We start from the raw sequence: 21,983 nt of genomic DNA, 5'->3' as shown, positions 1-21,983 counted from the left end.
TAAGGCTGTCATCCAGGCCCCTCCTCCAAGCGCAAACAGGATTATTGAGGTAATGTACTTATTAAAGACCTCGTAACTACAAATCACAGGCCCAGAGCTGGCCATACCTTTGTGCAAAAAAAGCTGGAGTTTCCAGAAATAATGACCATGAAAGTCCACAGTGTGTGTGTGGACAGTGCTTCCATGTATTTGCAGTAGACAGAAGACTACAAAAAACGGAAGTTCATTTCTATTATACAAATCTAGTACATTGTATCTATTCCTGTTTATTATATATGATCAGTATGTCCTAACATTTAGCAGAAAAGAAGGGAAAGAATCCTCTCCCTCAGAAAGTCTTGAGTTTTCCCATTCAAGAGCTGCAATGCATCATTAACTTCTATGCAGAAAACATTGTTCACTCCAACCAGCAATTAGTGGCAACATTTCTATCCTGTGCAGTGATGAGATTTTCATGCTAATCATTACAGAGCAGTAAATTAATCATTTGGGCACATTTAGATGGTATGTATATTTCATGAGACAGATATAGATATCAAGATCAGTTTGATATTTACTTATAGTAAATGGAAGTGTCTCAGATCGCTATGGGGGAAGAATACTAACTAAATACAGAGCCGAGGATGTTTGTAATGGAGCAGCAGAATCAGCACTGCTTCAACTCTCTCTTTGTTTTTAATTATTTTAAGGGAGTTGAAAGTCTTGTGAGAACACATAGAACAGAATCATTCAAAGAGACAGTGAAATGTCATTATTGTCTTGGCACAACGAAGGACAAAAGCAAACCTACCCTGCAATTCTTCTTTTATTACTGGCAAAATTACTTACATTACATTATGCAGTATTGAAAACAGATTTTTCATCAGCATTTGTACTATAGTCTAGTCAGGTAAATGAATTATGTATTGGCCTCATCCCTCTGTAACTATGTCGGAAAGCTCCAAGTTGTAGCTGAAAGAAAGGCTACCCAGGGGCCTCCCTTCTCAGCAGATGCAAGAGATTTGTAATACCTTGAGGAAAATTATTATTTGAAATTTAAATTTTTGACATATATTTAAGTACTAGTGCTGTTTTTTTTTTCAGCTCTCACTGCACAGATCTTTGCCAGCAAAACCCCAAATGTTTATTGGAGGGAAATGTACCCATGGTCCCTTTGACCTAGAACATTATCAAATTATGATGAACACAGATTTATGGCAGGTGACCCTCACAATAATAGCAATAGAAATAATGTCCTAAGATACTACTTTCTCAATTAAAAGTTGAGAAAGATTCTCAAAGATCATTTGAGTGGAAGGCAAAGTTATGTTGGCTTACCTGGATCACCTCAGAAGTCCTCTTGAATTGAAAATTGACCAAGTGATACATGTTTAATGGCCACTAATTGGAAAAGCATAATTGCTAAAGATAACCTATTGCACAGATGGTATAAAATCCCACCGGGAAAGAGAAGAAATTTATTAGCATCTCCTCATTTATGGCAATATTATAGAGAGGTACATCTGAACAGGCAGATTATCAGGAGAATACTATAGACAGATGAACTTTTAGGTCTACTAATACACATCAGAAAAAAAAGGGCGAATCAGAGACAATGTCTTAATTTAATGAAATTTAGTTTTACAAGTAAAAAAAACACTATTGTTTTTCAATTTCAGAAATCAAATATTTTTATTTTCATTACTTCTATAAAAATAACATGGCAATTTTGATTTTTGAACTTTTTTTTCCAAAACCAATGCTTCTCTCTTGAGCTGTGTATCTGATGCAGACATGAAGGCCACATTTTCTTCAGGGGCTTCATGGTCTTAATTTTTACAGCCATCTTACATAGTTTTTTTACTGCTTTTGGCCTGGGAATAGTTAATTCTCCTGCTTAGGAGCTGACAAGCACATCTTGACATGTGCTGTGCTGTCATGTGCACACTTGTAATGTTATTCTCCTCTGCAGAGAAGTATTCTTGACTCCAGAGATTTTCCATTTGACTTGAGGCAATAGAGAAAAACACAAATAAACACCATTTCCAAGAGAGCATAGGTTAAGATTTGCAACAATATAGGTAACTTCACAGAACATCCTTTTGAATTTCTGATGTACAAAGCCTCATACCCTGAGGGAAAACAATATGGAACAACAATTCAGGAAACAGTCAGTCTCATCGTGTAAAGGACAAAAGGCTGCATTTGGAGACAGCTGAAGATCTGTCAGTGGTGAGCACCACCAACTATGCTCTTGTCAAGCAAAAAGAAACATAGGCATCATGCCTTGAAAGGAGAAGAAATCTTTGCTGACTTTATTTCAATATTGTTTCTTTAAAAAGATAGAGCACAGTATCTCCAGGCAGCTTTTATGCTCTTGAAATGATTTGGAGGGAATATTGAAATAGTTAATAAATTTGATGGAAAACAGCTATTATCACAGTAAACAGATACCATGATTATGAATTCTATAAAAATGAATTGCCCATTATTCAGCAATTGTTCAACAGCAGAACTGATTAACAGCACTAGGGACTGCCTGCTATTTGGTTTAATACTCCATGTTCGTAACATTAGTTGTTTGGTGCTGATTATATTGCAGCAGTTATTCACATCGCTAAGTTTGCTTGTTGTAAAATTTAAAACCACAAACAAGGATCATGTCACAAGGAAATGAGCGGAAATCATATGCCTTAAAATATTCTCCAAGACCAGTTATACCTTCTGTACAGATATGCCTGAAACTCATCTGAATATTCATAATGTCAGTAAGCAAGAATAATCCCCAACCCCCAAATGAACAAAGTACATAAGAATCAAATTCCCAGGTTAATCCCTCCATCAAAGTAAATTTGTACCAGCATTCTCTAGCCCAGCTCCAGCAGGGGACACCATCCCTGCAAGTGAGGGGCAGATAGGAATGGCTTCAGGATTCTGAATCAAAATCTGCTCTTACACTTTGTTTGGATACCAGCTGGCAAGTACTGAAGGTCACAAATCACAGCTGTGTGTTGTTCCTGAAACATGGCATTTCACAGAAAAACTGCCACATGAAATTCTCTGCCTGTCACTGTGGCGAGTCTTCCATAAGAAAGAAAAAGACACGCATGGCTTTTCAAGAGGAGGTGCCCAAAAAGACACAGGAGAGCTGGGAGGCCTCTGTTGGCTTTCTATCCTCTGTGTGCTGGTTTATCTGACTCTTAGGTGAACCTCTCATAAGATCTAAAATGGGATCTGAGTGAACTATTATTAGACTGAACTATTAGAAAACTGAGTTTTGTATAGTTAAATAGCTCAGAGTGAACCATTAAAAAACTATTATGTTATTTAACATTTTGACTATTATTTGCCCATTCTACCATATATTACCACTAAAAAAGACAAAATTAATTTGTCCTATAACCAGAAGAATTCTAGAAACTACAGTATTACCTTAAAACAGTGAAAAGAAAGGGCTGTTTGGTTAACAGTACATAATTCCAATGAGTAGAATGAAAGACAGAAACAAAACCAGTAAATGTGAACATTAAATCAACACACTAATTATTCTGACACAAAACTTTATTTGGTATATTTTTCCTGCTGCACAAGATCCCTGTGCATAAAAATGGTTATTATATCAAAGAGGTATCATATCTTCATCTGAAATTTAAAAAGTTCTTAAAGGAATACATTTAAGTGAGAATCACAAATGGAAGAAATCAAAACAGCAAAAAGGAGCAGGAATACATAAGAGACTGTGTTTTGAGGAAAATAGATATGATAATAAAGCAGAAAATCAAGGGTAGGTGAATTTACTACAGCTGTAGTCCACATGCATTAGTGGACTTACAATCTTTACTGAAGAACAGAAATCTCTTTTCTTGCTGTTTTATTACCTTGGCAACATATCCTCCATGTCAGCAATTACATAGGAGACAACAGTCCAAACAGCAGCACAAAGATTCATCTGGTTTGGATCCTGAACTGTCATCGTGTCCCCTTGAGAATGATGAAACCAGAAGTATTTATTGATGTCATCATGCAAGCTGGCACCTACAGAGAAAAATGGGCAAAGTTCCATTATAGGAATACAAATATTTAAAGAGGAATATAAACTTGAATCTGTTCCTGGGCTGTTTATTATGAAAGCCACATGTAACTGTATAAAATGCATAATATATCTGAAATAAAATAACTGTGATGGTATAGAGCTGTGCCATGTGCAGTTTGTAGGTTTTAGGTTAATTGACTCATGTGAGCATGAGGCAGCAAAAATTCACACAGGGGAAAAGCAAACCTTCCCCTGGGAGACTCGTTTCCTCAGCAACAGTTTGCATCCATTTTCTTCTGAAACTAACAGAGTTCGAGCAGGAAAATCCTTACAGTAACTCCACAGCAGCAGCTTCCCCTGTTCTCCACTGATGAGTTACAACTGATTTATGAATCCTTTCCTTGATGTTATTTGTGTTGGGGAACTCTTTGGAATGTTCATCACAAGGATGTGCTGTTTCAGAACAAGTTTGCAGCTAATCTGGGGTAACCCAGGTATGCCAGGACTACATTCCTCTCGCAGTCCAGAGTCCTCATCAGCTGGGATAGAAGCAAGTTGAGTGAAATCACCATTCTTCCCACAACTGATTCCCTCTGGGACCATTTGGGAAGGGAAAGACTATTTTCCCCAAGCCAGGTGGGCTCAAGGAGCACAAATAATGCTTGGAATCACTCAAGGCAGACCACAGCCAAGATGAGCTGGAGAAGCTGCCCCCCAACAAGGAGCCACAGCAGAGATGCTGGCAGAGGATTATTACCCTGGCTATTCTCTGCTCCAGTGCCCACTGACCCTCTTTAAACCCCTATTTCCTTGAATTTCCTTCTTTCCCAGTTCATTACCTCTGCCTCTCCTCCAGTTTTATCTGCCTCCATCCACCTTGTTGTAATGTCAACAACCATTCCACCATTAACAGAATTCCACATCAGATTTTGAAAATAAGTAAATTCGATATTTTCCCTCACCACACCCATTCACTGCTTGCAATTCCTTTGCATTGATTCCTTCCTGGTCCTGCCTCCTGACCAGGGCTAAGAGGTGCACAGCTCCCACTTAGCACAAGACCCACTCCTTTCATGGTCTACAAACCCAGAGAACTGGTGTGAATTCACAAGTAAGAGCTGTGAGATGCAGGCAGAAACACGGACTGAGGATACTCCTGCCATGCCAAGTAAGAGGGAAAAAACCTCCAGGATTGTTTGACTATAAAGATGAAGTACATAAATTATTCATATATTTATTTACATGCAGTGGAAATCAGTATTAGACGATGAGGGCTTTGATAAACTCATGTGTGTTCCTAAGACTTACTGTTACGATTTTTCTTGGTTTTCCTGAGATGCCTGAAGCCTTTGAAGAGAATGAAAGCAAAATTTCCCACAGCATAACTGTACATTCTTATAATACATATCTTTTGATCACTCAAACAATCATTCAGAACAGAGTCCAGCTCTCCCTCTGGGTAACAGACATGTTTCTCTTGCTGTAATGGGGACTGACTTGGATGGCTCAGTGCACTGCTATTTTAGAGAAAAGGAATAGAAAGTAAATTGATTTTAATTTCATCCAAGGTGAAGATCCTTTCATAAGAGAGATGATAAGCAAAAAGACCAAATGTTACAGCCTAAGGTTATACAGTATTGTGATTGATTTTATTTTAAGAAGCTCTTTTGTTCTTAAATGACCTGTTTGCTCCTGATTTGAAGCATTGCAATCCCGCAGAAGTCACTGGGTAGGTTACAGGTCCTGAATTATGTTCTAATAATTGTAGCATTAAATTTATGTCAAGTCATACTCACTTTTAAATTCTTTTTCTGAATCCTTTTACATATATGCAATCATAAAAGAATTAAACAATGATAAGCTCTTTAACCAATGGACTTCTGCACTACAGACACATTACAAGTTAAGCTGTTGAAGCAATCCCATTACAGTTTTTGAACACTTCTGTAAAACTCAAGACAAAAATTGCTCAGATTCTGTCATAGAAATTTCACTAATCACAGTAACTATGGATTTTCAGAACAGCACTTTATTCCTGTGAGTGGAACAAAACCAAATACCCTTTGCTTTGTTATGTTTAACTCTCTAAAACACTGGAAAAGATTTTTTTTTTCTCGGAACTGATTTTATAAATCAGAAAATTATCGACTTTGACATCAAGCAATTACTGTGCAAGAAAATCAAAAGTTTCTCAACCTGGCCATGTTGTCTCTGTCATGTGGGCTAGCACTGACACCAGTGACCTGCAAACAATTTGAGAGACTATGGAAAAGACCCTATGAAAACAGTTTTATCCCATTTAATTAGAAATGAAAGTGAAAATCCACGCTCTTGACTTTGAGCACAAGAAGAGTTTACAGCTGAGGGCCTCATGCAGACCTCTGGACATGAAGCACTCTGGGGCGCAGATACGACTGCAAGCAATTTTCATTGCAAGGAAGTCTCCTGCCTCAAACTTGAGACTCCTCCATGCTGATGTCAGCTGCCTGCAGACATTTCTGCTGCCAGAGGTCGCCAGGCTGCAGTGAGACACTGATGAGTGCCCTTTCACCAGTCAATGCATCCAGGGCTGAGACCAACCCTTGCTGAGACCGTGAAGAGGCAAGTTCTGCAGAGCCCTGCAGACTGCAGTCATGTTGGGTTACCTCAGTAAAGTCCATGTGGACCTACAGCCTGTTTTCTAAAAATCTAACAGAAGAAGCAATGCTGTGAGCATAATTTGTTGTTGTTGTTTTTGTATAATGTTTGTCTCAGGAACAACAGTCAATAACAAATGCTTATTTTTACCAAGCTAGGAGTCAAGTAAAACAGATGAGAAGCCATGGCTCATAGACCTGTAAATTATTCACCCATGTCCATGCTAGCCACCTAGAAAGGGAACAGCATACAAGCTTGAAAGTCTGTAAGCTTTAATTAAGTACTTAAAAACCCTCAATTGGGTGGTGTTATGTAAGTGTGTACCATATATCTAATTCTGATTTCCAGGTGGAACCAATACTTGAACAGAAAGCCAAGAGATGGGCTAGGTGCTACGCTGCCACATTTTATGCACTTTTTTCCCTGCATTTGCAGAGCAGCTATAAAGAGAAAAAAGCAGATGTTTGCCAAACAACCCTCTTTAATCGTCCTTTTTCAGTCTGTTCACTTTTACAGCAATGCAAGCCATATAAGGAACACTGCTGACCAAAAGGAAGAGTGAGAAAGTGCTTCTAGCTGGATATAATAGGTGCTGGGGCATGAAAACAGGGAATGTTAAAAACCACTGCTAAAAATGCTGTATGTATTATTGAATGCATCAAAAATACTGAAAATTAAAAACTGAAGAAAATTAATAATTTACAGCTTCAATAACATAGTATGAAGATAATTCATAGTACAAGGTGACAGAAAACCCTCTTTAGCACAGTTTAGTTAACTAATTTAATACATGTTACTGCATCAGCAGCTGTCTTGTGCCACTGGTGATCCCCCAGGGTCAAACACTAGGACAAGTTGTCCAGAGACGCTGCAGAGCCTCAATCCTTTGAGATATTCAAAGCCTGACAGAACATGGTCCTCAGCAACCTGGTGCAGCTGACCTTGCTTAAGCAGAGGAGTTGGACTAGGCGATCTCAAGGGGTGCCTGCCAAACTCAGCCGTTCTGTGGCACTCTAACCCATGGTGCCTTGGGTCTTTCAGGCATCTCTTAGAATTAACATGATGTAAAATATATTCTTCAAATTCATTCCTTGTCATTTGATGATTCTCTGCATAACCAGATATGGTTTGATGCACTGCATAAGGCAGGTAAAAGCAGCTGCTTTGGTAATTCATACTGATAATGTATTTTTAGTAATTAGCTACATAAGAGTGTCTTGATGAAAATACACACACATTGAGGAATTCTGAAAAACAGTCCATCCCTTCTAGCTTCTGATCTCAGCATGAAATGCCCAATTCAAGTACTCATTAGCTGATGATAAGTATTGACTTGCCTTACAATGTGTTCATAGCAAACACCAATTCTTCCCACATTAATAAACAGACAAAGGTCTTATTCCCAGCTTAAGAAGATGAGATGCCGCTGTTGAGGTAAAAGGATGCATGAACCATAAAATGAATGATGGTCAATGATGACCACTGCTTCTTGTCACTCTGTCAGGCACTACTGCCTTCATAAGCACTGCTGTCATAACTAGAATTAAACTCTATTGCCAGATACTTAAGCACTCAAATTATTGTCATTTGTGCAAACAACAACTGCAAAAGCAGATAATGATTATCAGAATGATTACAAGGATAGTTTCCATAAAACATGAATATCTTCAAGGGGGAAAGCATGCAGTCACTTCAAAGTAATTTTGCATCTTAAAAATTTTTGCACTGCATTCCTCCCTACATTTTCTTTCTCTTCTTCTTATACACCAAACAGCACTCAGTTGACAAAGGAAGTCAAATGTGAGTTGTGGAATCAGTACATGTTTGCTATGGAGTCCTTTCAATAGCTTCCCAGTTGTCTTTTCTTTCAAGTAACCTTCACAACTATGCCATGAATCTTTCAGACACAATGGGAAAATCCCCACTGTTTCTATAACCTCTCTTGAGTGTCCTGGGTCTTCAATATTACAGCTAGATCTTTGGGATATTGACCTCTGCTAGTACGTTGCCTTATACAGTGAAGTTAATATGCTAATGATTTATAAAAAACTGTGTAACTTTTCCAGGTTTCATTTTATAGTAGTCCCTAGAGAACCTGAAAGAGCTGCCACTCCATTATTTTAAGCAACATATATACACACCTCTCCGAAGAGAAAAGATTCCAGCTCAAAAGAGCATACACATTAAACAGACAAGAGAGACTGAAGGATGAAAGGGGCATGCAGAGATGAAACGACACATTCATTTTCTCACAGCAGCTGAGAAAGGAATAGATGCCTGACATCTGAGCTGAGGCCAGTCTCCTGTTGAGTAAGCTGTACTACCTTCTAACAGCAAAGCTGGAAATGCCCTACTTAACAAGGCATAATTTGCTCAATGGTTCCAAAATACAAATAGAAAGGGCTTATATATAACGTGTTTCCTGCCTGAGCTTCACCTTCGTGTCAAGACAAACCTAAATGCTATCAAAGGTATTGCTTGTAGTAAGATGTCAAGACATCAGATGCCTGATCTGAAACCTTATTTTTATTTCTGCAGTGATTTCCCTGGCTATAAATGACAGCTTCCTTTTTGCCCATCTATAAAATATTGCTTTTGTTTCCTGCTTTTTCTTTAAGAAACAGGAAAAATGCTTTTACTTAATTTTCAAGTTTATTCCAATCTTGGACCTTTTTCATGCCAATGACATTATTCAGGAATGTACTAAAAATCTATAATGCCTTAAAAATAAAGCAAATCCTAATGAAATATAAATGTCTTTTTCTTTTACATCAAGTACTCAAAAATAATGAAAAAAGAAGCAAAGGGACATACCAAAATCTCCTATGCAGTCAAAAACTGGTATGTACCAGGAAAGCATAATCACAGAAGTTAACAACATTCTATTCCTCACACACAGTATAGAATCAATAACCTCTCCCTTCTCATAGCTGGAGCATTTCTGCCTCACACATTTTGAAAGGTCAAAACTTCAGGGCAGAAGTAAGAAGACACATGGCTTTTCCTTCAAAAGATATGTGCCAAAGACCTACAAAAGGAAAAACAGATGAAAGATAGGAATAGGAACACAAATTCGTATTTATTTTTATTCTAATTTTGCACCTTTCTAAAACCCAGCAAAGTCACAAATCTCAAGTGGTCAGAGAGCAAATCTGCTGCAATGGTAGCTGTGTTATGGTGGGCTGGCTGGAATGCTCTATCAGTGCCTCAACAGCTCTTTTGCTGTAGAGTGCTTGATTGCTCGTTTTAGGTGTTATACAGATGTTTTGTGTGCTGCCCCTGCCTAACCTCAGCCTGCAAAGCTACTACTGTAATGAAAACCCAATTACTGCAGACATCTCTTGCATGTATTTTGGTGCTCATATTAACCTTTTCCTTTGTGGGACAACCTGTAGCTGACAGCTGGCCTTAATGCCAATTATTTAATTATCCATTTTTCAAGTAAGCAGAGGCAATGGAGAGAGCTAATGCTGTTTAGTGGGGCACTGACAGCATTCGTTTTCCTGTCATTTAGTCTCAAATGATGAAATTACAGGCTAAATTGCTTGAGTTTCATGGCTACCGACACTGAAATAGTTTCCAGTACAGAGCTTATAAATAACATCAGAAGCCCTGCTGTTTCACCTCCTGAGTCACTCTCTCAAAAGTCTTTAAAATCCATGATTCAAACAACAAGACAGACGGAAAGTTTTCAGGTGGTTCTTTCAGTTACTAATTAAATGAGACTAGAGTGTAAGGGAGACAATATGTAGTTTGCATTACTTCTTGTTTTGCTTAATGCATTTCAGAATTAATCCTGTGGATACACTAAACAGACTAAATTACAGCTCAGGATTATCACAGTTACTTTTGCAATGCATTAACCTTTCACTTATTGCATCAGAGGACCAGTGACAGCAGGAGATCCAACCTAAACTTGCATGAAATGCTGTGAAATGAGGTGCCAGGGAACGAAGCTGTGCTGCTCCATAGAGCACAGGTTGACTAGGCTCTAAAATGACATCCTTAACAGCCCTTGACTGGGAAAAAAACCATAAAACCCCAGATAAATCTTCAACCCTAAAAAGCATGGAAGTTCTTCCTCCATTCATCCAACCTCTGTCTTAAATTGTCAAGGTTCTTTTTTTAATAAAAAAGAGAAAATGGTAAGTCTCCCTACCTGATGCTGCCTAAACATGACCCACATGCTGTTTCACTCTCTGGGATGGAGAGATCCTCCATAGGCCCACTCATCACTAATTTTTGAACCTTTTTACACTTCTGCCTACAGCTCCGTGTGGCAATGCATGGTGTGCCTGAGTATTTTGTGTGGGCTCAGTACAGTTCTCACTTTGTGAGCTGCAGGAGCAGCACCCTCCATTTTTTCATTCAGCTTCATACCACTGGTGGCTTAACACAGTTTAATCACACCTAACACTAACCTAAAAGCAGCATTTTCCCAAGCTGAATAATCCTTCTCTTGCAGAAATGATTCAATATCTCTGAGGATGCAGGCTTCTGGTGACTCTTGTCCCTTTTCTATCTGTGTTTCACTGTTCTTGAGATGAGAAGCCCAGTACTGCCTGCAAACACCAGCATACGAATGGACCCATGATGTGACTGCAGCACACCACAACACATCTTCTATGGATGCTTTCTGCTTTATCTCCCTTCCTTCCTTCCTTAGCTGCATGAAACACTGTGTTTTTTACCTTCCCTGGGTATTGACTTGACAATTTCTGACAATTATCCACAGTGACTCCCAGATCACTCTTCTTGAAGATAACATCCTGTTGCTCTGTATCCATAGCTCCTATGCTGCATCACTCCACATTTATTGACACAAAAATGTCACTGGTTGTTGTATTCTGTAGATATTTTCTACGATAAGATTACCGTCACATTTTCACAGTCAGCTTTAGTTTTGATACCAAATATTTGAAGCAAACTTTGCCAACTTGCTATTCTTGCTGTTCACTCCCTTTGCAGCTAACAGGGGGGTTTTGTGAACATTAAAAAAAAAAAAAAAAAAAAAAAAAGTGACTGGGCAGCCTAATAAAGACTTTCTCCATTAACAAGAATGACAATTTTTTCTATCTTTTTAAAATCAGGTATTTACCCTGAAGTAGGGAAATACCTCTCACCTCACAGTACATTCTTCCTCTATAGTCTTTGATCCAAGGGCTTTTGATGACTTCACTGTACTTTACTGACCAGATCCAGCTACAAAAATGGTTACAAACTCTTCTGAAAATGGCTTACTAGATTGTGAGGCATGACTTCTTTCTTCCGAAGCAATATGGACTCCTGAATTACTTTTGTATTTTGTGTTTTGGATCTGTGACCACCCTTGTTAACTACAACACAGATCATTATTTAGGGGATTCCCTACTTAGAGCATACAGATTTAGAAGGATTATGTATCTGTGTTATATACTTGTTTATGTTTGTATGTATTGTGTATATTTTAATAGAAGTTATTTAATTTGTGATTTCTTTTAAAGTATATGCCTACATATGTTATGCAGAGACAACTTAAAAATTTGATAGTTGCAAAAGTGATTGTTGGATTTATAAATCCCTTACATTTTGTATCCTTTACATTTTACATCTTTTGAACACTGTAAGTGGAATGAAAGTCATTGCAAAATCAGCAGTTTCTCAAATTTAGAATTCTTTTTCATGTGTTTGTTTATGTCTCAGCTCAGTAAAGCAGTTAAATATTGAGCATGCGATTTATTTTAAAGCCATTAAGCTTTAAATGTCACACACAAGGTTCAAGTGAATACTGGGACCCATTTGAACCATCTTTCCTGACCAAATGCATTTCTGTGTCTCTATACTCTCTGTAAAACTGCACCATGTAGCTGACATTATAAGGTTGCTTAGAAACCCAAACTACTGAAGTGCTTTCTTCAACATTCTCAGCTAGCCCAAGAGCTTCCTGTTAACACCTAGGGCTAGACCCTTGCTCCACCCTGTTCCAACAACTTCCAGAATCACCCCAGTGGAAAGACACACCCCCTAGACTGTTTAAAAGTCACATGTGGGGAGAGAGAACCATAAAAATTACCCATTTGTCAAGCTTTTGAGTAGCATTTCTGTTTGCAGTAATTGTCTGCATTAATTTGCATTTTCAATCCATTCAGGAAGCTTCCTTGTATTTTGCAAAAACTCACAAATCAGTTTAAAGCAAGCCTTTAGGCCTGCTTTTCCAGAGGATGCTGGAGAGAGAGGAAACACACAGGTTCTCATTTGCTCTAGCCTTCCCTCCTCAATATGATTACAGCTGGATGTTTAATCACAAAGTTCCTGCAGGAGCCTTCCCACCAAGTAGTCCACAGCTAGAAACACCAATGTTCATAGGACCCAACTAAACAGAGCTCTCTTCTGCCCAGATGGTGGTGAAAAGAGCCAGTTCTGGTGCTTAACTAGTTATGAAAAAAAATCCCAAACCCCCAAACAAGTCACCTAATTTAAGCAAAATACATCCTAAGCACACTACAAGTCTGTTGTATTTTATATCACAGAAACCAAAACTGCATTTATTCAACCATGCCCACAGGATGACCAATGGTTTTACTGTCTCTAGTTTTGCACCCCACTGACAGTATCATACTCTTCATGATGGAATTTGATGTAGGACTATAAGACAAATCTGGAAGAATATACTATGCCTACAACAATAAAATATCCTTCAAATTATCTGTGGTTACTTGAGTAATGCATACATGAGTTTTAAACCACTAAGTTATTTCACAACGTGTTAGGTGCTCTAGATATTGATCTAATCAATATCTAAATGAAATTTTTTTTCATTTGATCTCCAAACCAGAGTATATTTATCTAGTTCATTAGTAATAAAAATGCTGAGAAGTTCTTGAAACAAATCTTATTTCTTCTTCAAGAAGCTCTTGAAACAGATCTTCAAATCTTATTTCAAGGTTCAGGACTGTCCAAATGAGGGAGTTTTCAGTCTTTAGGGTTGGGGTCCAGAAAGCCACAAAGCCTACAGGTCCAGGGACACTTTGTAGGGTTTGCAAAAGGCAAGTGAAATGGAGCACAGCACTGCACCAATACTGCTCCCTTCACATCTTTCTCAGCTGGCCCACCTATAGTGCAGGACACCTCAGCGGCAAGCCCCCCTTGGGATTAGGGTTCAGAGAACCACAAAACCTTTCTGCCCTAGTCTAAAATCACGTTATCCGATGGGTGATGAACATAAAGTAGCAGGAATGAGTATTTATTCAATATTTTAAGTAACAGATTGCATATTTTTTGTCAGCAAAACTACAAAAGAACAAAACAAAACAGAAAGATAAAAATAATTAAGGTACAAGTGAAGACAGCTGCTGCAACATTGTTCTTCACAATCTCAGAATCTCTCTGTTCCATGAAATTACATGGGGCTTCATTAGAAAAAGAAAGGGGGAAATCAAAGAATTTCTGTCCTTCAAGTAAGGAAGTAGAGAAATTCCTTACACCTGATCTGACTCTGCAGTGTATCACTACTTGTATGTGGGCTCTGGCTTATCCACAGAGCAGAACTAATCCTAGAAGAAGACAAAGTGAATAAATCAATGTCCCTAACTAGCACAACTCTTCCTACCTGTAAATTTGAGTTGCTGTAATTGCTATTTTGTCACAGTGCAAATGCATTTGTCAAAATGCTAGAAGCTGACAATTAATTTTAAGTTGAAAAGGGTTTGATTTCACTGCAAGATCCTCAGTCACATCAGTAAGTGCAAATAGAATTTGCCTTAAACACAGGCTTACTGCATTCTATGCTTTACTACACTGTTTTCTTATGAAGTTGAGCTTTACTTTAGTTTTGTTCAAATTAAACCTGTATGATTGAAGGCCTCATTTAAAACATGGACTGCAAACACTGATTGGGTGAAAGAGTACAGAAACAGAGCCACTAGTGAGTCCAGCTGCCATGAGTGTCAAGCTGTTGAGTACAGCTTTGAAAATCCTCCTCCAGAATCAATCTGATTATCTTCATTACAATCATAATTTTGCAGAAATCAAGGATCAATATATATTTTTTCATCATTTGTTACTAAAAATCTGCAAGGGCTCATTTAAAAATCATGTACTTTTACAGAAATTTCTAAGCAACTCCAAAAGACACAACATTTTACATATGATTCAATAAATGCAGATAATTTGATAACAGTGACCAAACCCTACAGACTAAAAAGCAAATACACCTCTATTACTTTAAATATTACCCACCATCCTTCTGGTATATTGTGTCCATGCTAAAACTTAAAGCAATGTTTACGGCTATATAAATGGAAGTAATTTCAATTTGGATTTAGTCAAAGAAATCAAAGGCAAGTACATTCTTGTAAAGTTGTTTATGGTGCCACATTCAAATACCACCTATAGACTAATGCAAGAGAGAAAAAGACCCAGTGATGATATTTGTTAGCAGCCCATATTATTACCAAATTATTAGAATTATTTTAATAGAGAAAAGCTAGAATTTAAGACATTCCTTAAAAAAACTCTTAATCTCCGGATTGCTATGCTTGCCTTCCACAGGAGAAAGATATGCTCCCCAAATGCAAGTTTTCAGCATCATAACGTCATTAGACTATTGGTTCCTTTCAAATACACAAATTGAAGACTCTCTTTACAGAGCAGATACATAAAAACAAATATCAATATATACATACATATCTATATATCAACTCACACATAATTAAAAAACTTTCAGGAGCCAAATGCACACTTGCTAAACCGAATGGCATGCTATATATTCAAAGTACTGCAACAAATAGTCAAACTGGGATTATAAATCTTAGCTAAAAATAACCTGAATGAAAAATTTTTACACTCTGGCCAATATTTATTTTACTTTTTTACTTTGACATCCTCACTTTGCATCCTCACTTTAAACTAACAGGTATCTGATAGCAAAAAAAAAAAAAAAAAAAAAAAAAAAAAAAAAAAAAAAAAAAAAAAAAAAAAAAAAAAAGACAGGAGGATTTTTCTTGCTTTAAGGCCCATCATTGCAAAATAATTGTGCATGATTATTGGTTGAATAGTTTCCATTTCCCACTCCTACAAGAACTGACACAAAAGAAGAAAAACTGGTAGGTCACATTAGTCCTGGGTAGTCTGACCTTAGCCTCAGCTATTATCAGATTCATCAGAAAAGGTGAAGAAAAAGCACAACCTTTTTGGAAATGCAGCCACAGAAATTAGAATGCATTGAGTGAAAAAGGGAATATTTCCCCTGTCACATATTCCTTTCAGGCTCAAAAAACACACAAGTGAGATTTTAGATACGTAACTCTTTCCAGGTAAGTACAGTACAGTTAAGTGTCTCCAGGCTGACAGACTGCCATTACCTCCCACCACTGCCAGCAGGGTTCACTGCTGGGATTCCAAGGGTGGCTCTGGGTTTGGAAAAATAGGGTGTAGCACAGGAGAAAACAGTAACTACTTCAATAATTAGATTTTTGTGCTGTGTATCAAGAGCCCAAGGCTTATGTGGAACCAGATGAGGCACCCGGGGTGTCTTTACCCCTATCTATTTTAGCAAATGGAGTGGACAAACATTCACTCCTTGAAACAGTAGAAGAGCAACCACATTTTTCCCTATCTCAACGAATTTAAAACACAATGCAAATCAAAAAGAAGAGAATGATCTGAAAAAAAGCAGCAAAAGGCAAGGAATAATGCCGTCCATGACGGGGACATGTATGCAACACTTAATTTTATTTTTTTTTCCTGCAAAAATGATGCTCTACACCTAAAACTGGGGGACATATGTTTTTGCCCAGGTCAATGTAATGGGAGCTGGGGGCAAACCATGTCTCAAAGAGCTCAGGGAGGTGAAACCAACAGAGGTCTGGCTGGGGAGAATTGACACATGCCATGAGCAAAGCAGTGATCCTGGCCATTTCCACAGATGCAGGAGAGCTGGCTCAGCAGGCAGGAGCTTTCATATCTGTTAAATTATTACAGTGTTCCTCAGTACTCTCTTAGCTCAGGCTCCATGAACCACAGGCAGTCCCTTCCCTCTTGTTCTCTAATTCGAAATACAAAGTCATTACCTAGGTTAAGGGATATTGAAATTGTCATTGGGTTGAGTATACTGAGTGAAAAAGTTTTTCATCTCAGATAATGTTCTCAAAAACAGAGGACTATGTCTCAAAACCATTATACCCTTAACACATTTCCTGGCAGCTATTTGTTTGACTGGAAGAGAGAAGCTGCATGGAAAAGATACAGAAAGCAAAAGACATTTAAGTGTGTGATGATCCCTTCTTCCCCCCAAGCATCCTGAAATAAAAGACATAAATGCAGAGCCCTTGGAGGCTTCAAGAGCATCCAATGCATGTACTTTTAATGATGACTGCACAGGAACATCTGCCCTAAAATCTAGCTAGCAGTGTTGGTGGACAAAAAAAGTACACATAATAATTAGGAACTATAGGAAGAAGTAGGCAGACTAATTAAGTTCTCTCAATGCTTCCCATTTAGCATATCTTAGGGATTTAAAATTAAAGATGTGTATAATTCAGGCAGTTTTCAAGATTAAGATGTTTAAAACTTGTTGATTAGATTTAGCTGCACAATGAAATCTGTTTCTTAGCTGAAGTCAGAAGGGCTAAAATTGTCCAAGAAAACAAGCTGCTGCAGCAGGATGTTGAAGCCCTGACATGATCAGCCTGTGATTCTCACACTGCAATTCAGCAAGGGAGTGAGAGCTGCCCCACCCAGCCTGACTTCTTTCATGCTGTTGGTGATTCCAAGCTCAAGAGTAATGGTGGCTGGAGCATTAATACCAATTTCAAGGCTGGCAGTGGCAGTTCTATGCAAATATCTTAGGAATCTCCCTAGTCCTTCTGCATGGGAAAAAACCCCACCCCCAAAGGCTAATCAAAGCTTTGCCAAAACGAGGGATTTTGGCCATTAGTGATCATCAATTTCTGCAACCTTTGAACAGAGACAACAAAATGAGACTGCAGTACGACTTGCTTGAAACCAGTGCAGACTGTGTGAGCGCAGAGCAGCCCACAAAACTGTGCGTGCCTTTCTCCAGTGGCTGCTATGGATGCAAGGGCCTGGGTCAGGCTCCAAGATGCACCAGTCAATGCCTGGGTGCAATAAAAAATCACAACTGCCCAGCCTTCAGCAGTATTTGTCTTCAGACTTCCTTCAGTGACACTTGTAGCACACATAGCAGCCCCCAATTCTGCTCTGCAGTATGAATGAAAAGACAGTTAGTAACTGTCTTTTATTATTTTTAAAAATATGTCTCTAACCCATATAGTTTATCTCAGAGTCTCTGTAATTTGGAAATGAAGGCCTGCTCCTGCAATGTCCTATCTGCCTACAAATTCAGTTAGCGCTTTTAAAACACAGAACAGAAATAATGCACAAGGAGTCAATAACAGTAATTGGTATCATTAACACTTCCTGCTTATATCTGGCTGTGGTGGTTTAGCATGAATGTGAAAGGTTTTTTTTCCCTAAAACAGTTCTAGCATGAATTGACAGCTTGGCTGATGATTAAGAGTGATTTCTACGCCTCTGGAAACCAGTCTTAAATCACAAGTCCCAGGTGACTCGTCCCTTTCCTTTTCTGGCCGGCAAGGAGGTAACATCACCTCGTGGGTCAGGGTCGGGCTGGTCCCCCCGGGGCCAGGCTGCCGGGCCTCGAGAGGGGACCCTGCCTGTGGGACAGTGGCCGGGGCTGGCCGTGTCCCCTCTGTCCCCTCCTGGCTCCTCCGATGGGGAGAGGAGGAGGAGGACTGCAGACCAGCAGTGTGGCCCTGCGCCAGGACCACGGTGGCCGTGCTCTGGGCCTTGGCTGCCAGAGCCGCTGGGCAGAAGGAGGAGAGACTTTTAAGAACTTTTCTCCAGAGCTCCAGGGAGCTGATTCAGGTTTGAGTCGCTTTAGATCTGACCAGGGGTGGAGGAGGTTTCATCCATCAGCATTCCTGAGAATGCTCCCTTTCTCCCTTCCTCCCCCCACCATCACCTGTGGCCTTGAAGTTCTGGGAGTCTGCTGGAGAACAGGAAAAAAGGACTCTGGGCAAAGACATCAACCCTTTTCCCTCCTCCGTGGAAGACAGAGGGATTTAGAATGTAGAGACAGCATTGAGATAAAGTCAGTGAAAGAACTGAGAAAGACTATTGGAAGATGGGATGGAGGAAGTGGACATTTCTGACCAGACTTCTCTAGATGTAAATTATGGAAAAATGGACTGTTTTTGTAATATCCTAATGCTGCTTAGGGGAATGCAAGTTCTAGCCAAAGGGCTGTGTGTACTGATATACACGGGTTTTAATTGAGAATTTTGAATAGATTATATCCCTGGCTCCTGGGAAAGAATAAGGAGGTCTCTATTTCTTTTGAGATAGAGGTGATTTTAGAGATGGAAGAAAATCCCTGTTTTGTACTGGAAAAGCATTCTTAAAACATGTTTTTTACCCAAACATGTGGAAGCCCATAAACAGCATGGAAAACTGTTATATGGGTGAGACTGCACAGAATCTGCAAAAATTCCAGGCGGTTGCAGATCTGTGGCCTTGAAAGCCACCAGACCTTTTCTTGTGGCGTGTTCTCCATAACCCTAGAGAGGCTCCTCTCCCAAGGTAATATAAGATTGTGTTTAAATGGTGGCAACTGACTGAAAATCAGTTTTCTCTCTGTGTTGAGTGGAAAAGTGAACAGAAGGAGGTGGTGGGGGAAAGGTGTTTAAATGTCTCTTTTTTTTTCTCTCTCTCTTTTTATTTAGTGTATGTTAGTAAAATCTATCTGTTTTTACTTTTAAGTTATGCTTGTTTTGCCTTTTTCTCCCAAAATCCTATTTCCCAGTTGGTAAACGAAATTTGGCAAATGTAAAACCACAACACTGGCTTAAATCTGAAAATCAACTATAAGATGCTCTTGTTTATGAGTAGTTATCCTAGAAGGCTGAAAGTCCACCACCTTCCACAGCTCTATGCCTGCCACTTCACTTTCCCTCTTACCCTTTCCCCTTCCCATCTGCCATGCACTGCCTTTCAGAGCCAAGCAGGAAGCTGCAGGCACCTCGCTGCAGGATGAGAGCATTGGAGTTACATTATACAAAAGCTCAAAGGAAAGACTTCATCAATAATTCATCAACTAATTCATCTAACACTTTAACTAACTCACAGAACATTCCTGCATCTAAAAGGGTACTGACTGTAGCATCAATTGTCAGCCTGGTTACCCAGATTATTTAGAAGTGCTTAGACTCTATGCAGACGAGCACTACATGGAACAGAAAAACGGATGAACTGGGAAAAACCTCAAAGATTCAGCCTATTTCCCTCTCTCTAACAGAGGCAAATGTTTTGAGAAAAAATGGGAGAAAAGGGTCTCATCCTTCAGTACACGTGTCCAGTCATCAACAGACTAAGGACTTTCTGAGTAGGAGCTTGCCTTCATATCTCTATGTTGGACAGCCTTTGCTGGACCTTTCCCCCAGTGTTCCAGCCTCATTAAATGTATGTTTGATCTTGGTCTCTGAAACATCTTGTGATGCTGATTTCCTCCATTCAATTATACCTTGTCCAGAGAAGTATGTCTTAAAGCTGGTTAGTGCTGATGCTCTGATCCTCTGGTTATATTTCAAAAGGTGAATAGTTACTCTCTATGATACAATGGTGTTGTTTTTATATATATATCCTACAGTTTTCATCCCCCCCCCCCCCCCCGAGATTATAATAGTTTAGTTGGTGGATTCTACCTTGAATTAAATGGTCAGTCAGACAAAACCTGGAACTAGCCTGGTTCCTGTCTGCATCAAAGTCCAGAGAGCAGTTTGTGCAGGATAAAGATGGGTTTCCTTTGATTAAACTAATGATTTGTAATCCATATTATTTTGCTGCAGTCATACACGATGCAAAAACTGCAGTTTCCTGGAATCCATAGGAGAGGCAGAACTAGGAAACAATGGGCTTTCCATTCTGTAGCAAATAACACAATTCTGCTTTTCTCTTTTCTCAACTCAAATGAAAATAAAAGACACACAAAACTTTTCTCATAAAGTGACATAAACCAGCAAAAACCAATACCCCAATCATAGATACTTTCTTGACTCAATACATACATACATACATGAAATAAAAATCTTAAAAAATTAATTTCTATCATCACTCTAAATTTTATCTAAATGTTTATTCTTAGTGAAATATTCATAATTCTGTTCTTTTCTATTCTGATTTCATTAAAATAGATCTTGTTTGTATAAATGAACACATCTCAGTATCTTTTTTCCTTAACAAAAAAGCTAATCTACCAAGAGAAACTACTTGTCCAATGCATTCTATCTATGAAGAAGCCCAAAAACACACACCTAGGATCAATGCCTTTAATGTCTGGCACAAAAGAACTGTGATGTCCAGATGCTATCAGAATACAGGATGGTCCAGAACCTTGGTGTACATAATGGCTCCCTTTGAACTACTTTCTGATTCTACAAAATATGTATAAAAGTTCAAAGTTATGTTAATCACTAAGGACACCGGAAGAGAAAAGGAAATTATGTATATTGCAAGGTTGATCCAAAGTGCATGAAAAATATACTTAGAGAGTAAAAAATGGACGCATCTTTAGACTGTGGCACCATATGTGTCTGAGACTATTTTCTATTACATTATAGACCAAAGCAATAGAGTAGAGTCTTCCTACATTATGAGATGGTGCTAATTAGAGATATATGGCAGGGGCACTGAGAGCATGATGACAATTTGTTAAGTGATGTTCACCAATGAGATACTTGGAAAGGACAACTCAGGATAATGATCAATAGGTGCAAGCATAAACTACTACACTAAGGAAGGAAAAAATCAACTTCATGTAAATACATAAATAAAAATATTATATATATATATATAATTATTATACATTATTAAATATTTTAAACATATATTTTATATATAAATAAAAGTCTGCTGCAAGTGGAAAGAAACAACCATGTCTTTGGGTTCACAATGAAAAGAAATGAGAGTTAAAGCTCTTAAATTGCAGTAGGAATAGGTTAGATGGGAGAAAAACCTTCCTAAGCACTAAGAATAGCACTGGGACAGGCCATCCGGTCTATACTGTTTCCATTACAGTAGTCTTCAAGTTCAGCTTAAACAAACATGAAAGAAATGGCAGAGACATTGGCAAGACCATGCTGGAATCATGGATACTTAGAGGTTCTCTAGAAACCTCCTTGCTAGCTCTGTGGTTCCTTGAAATCTCATCTGTTTGTGTGGCTTTGTGAAATAGCTGCTGAACAGACTACAGACTACAGACTACTTTTTCTGGTGATCAGCTTGAGCCATGGCTCCAGCCAAGTTTGACCTGTGAGGC

General features: G+C 38.6%; 1 protein-coding gene across 1 annotated transcript in view; it reads right to left on the bottom strand.

Annotated features, from left to right (window-relative positions):
* Window positions 1-3,522: 3,522 nt before the first annotated feature.
* Window positions 3,523-21,983, bottom strand: part of CPQ (carboxypeptidase Q) — a 131,649-nt gene continuing 113,188 nt past the window's right edge. Inside the window, exon 7 of the mRNA XM_066334063.1 lies at window positions 3,523-4,014. Within this exon, the coding sequence (XP_066190160.1) occupies window positions 3,854-4,014 (161 nt within the window). The 3' untranslated portion in view covers window positions 3,523-3,853. The remainder of the gene's footprint in view (window positions 4,015-21,983) is intronic.

Source organism: Sylvia atricapilla, chromosome 1 (assembly GCF_009819655.1).
Source record: "Sylvia atricapilla isolate bSylAtr1 chromosome 1, bSylAtr1.pri, whole genome shotgun sequence".
Classification (NCBI taxonomy): domain Eukaryota; kingdom Metazoa; phylum Chordata; class Aves; order Passeriformes; family Sylviidae; genus Sylvia; species Sylvia atricapilla.
Note: the sequence above shows the minus strand (reverse complement) of the source record. Positions and strands in the feature narration are given on the sequence as shown.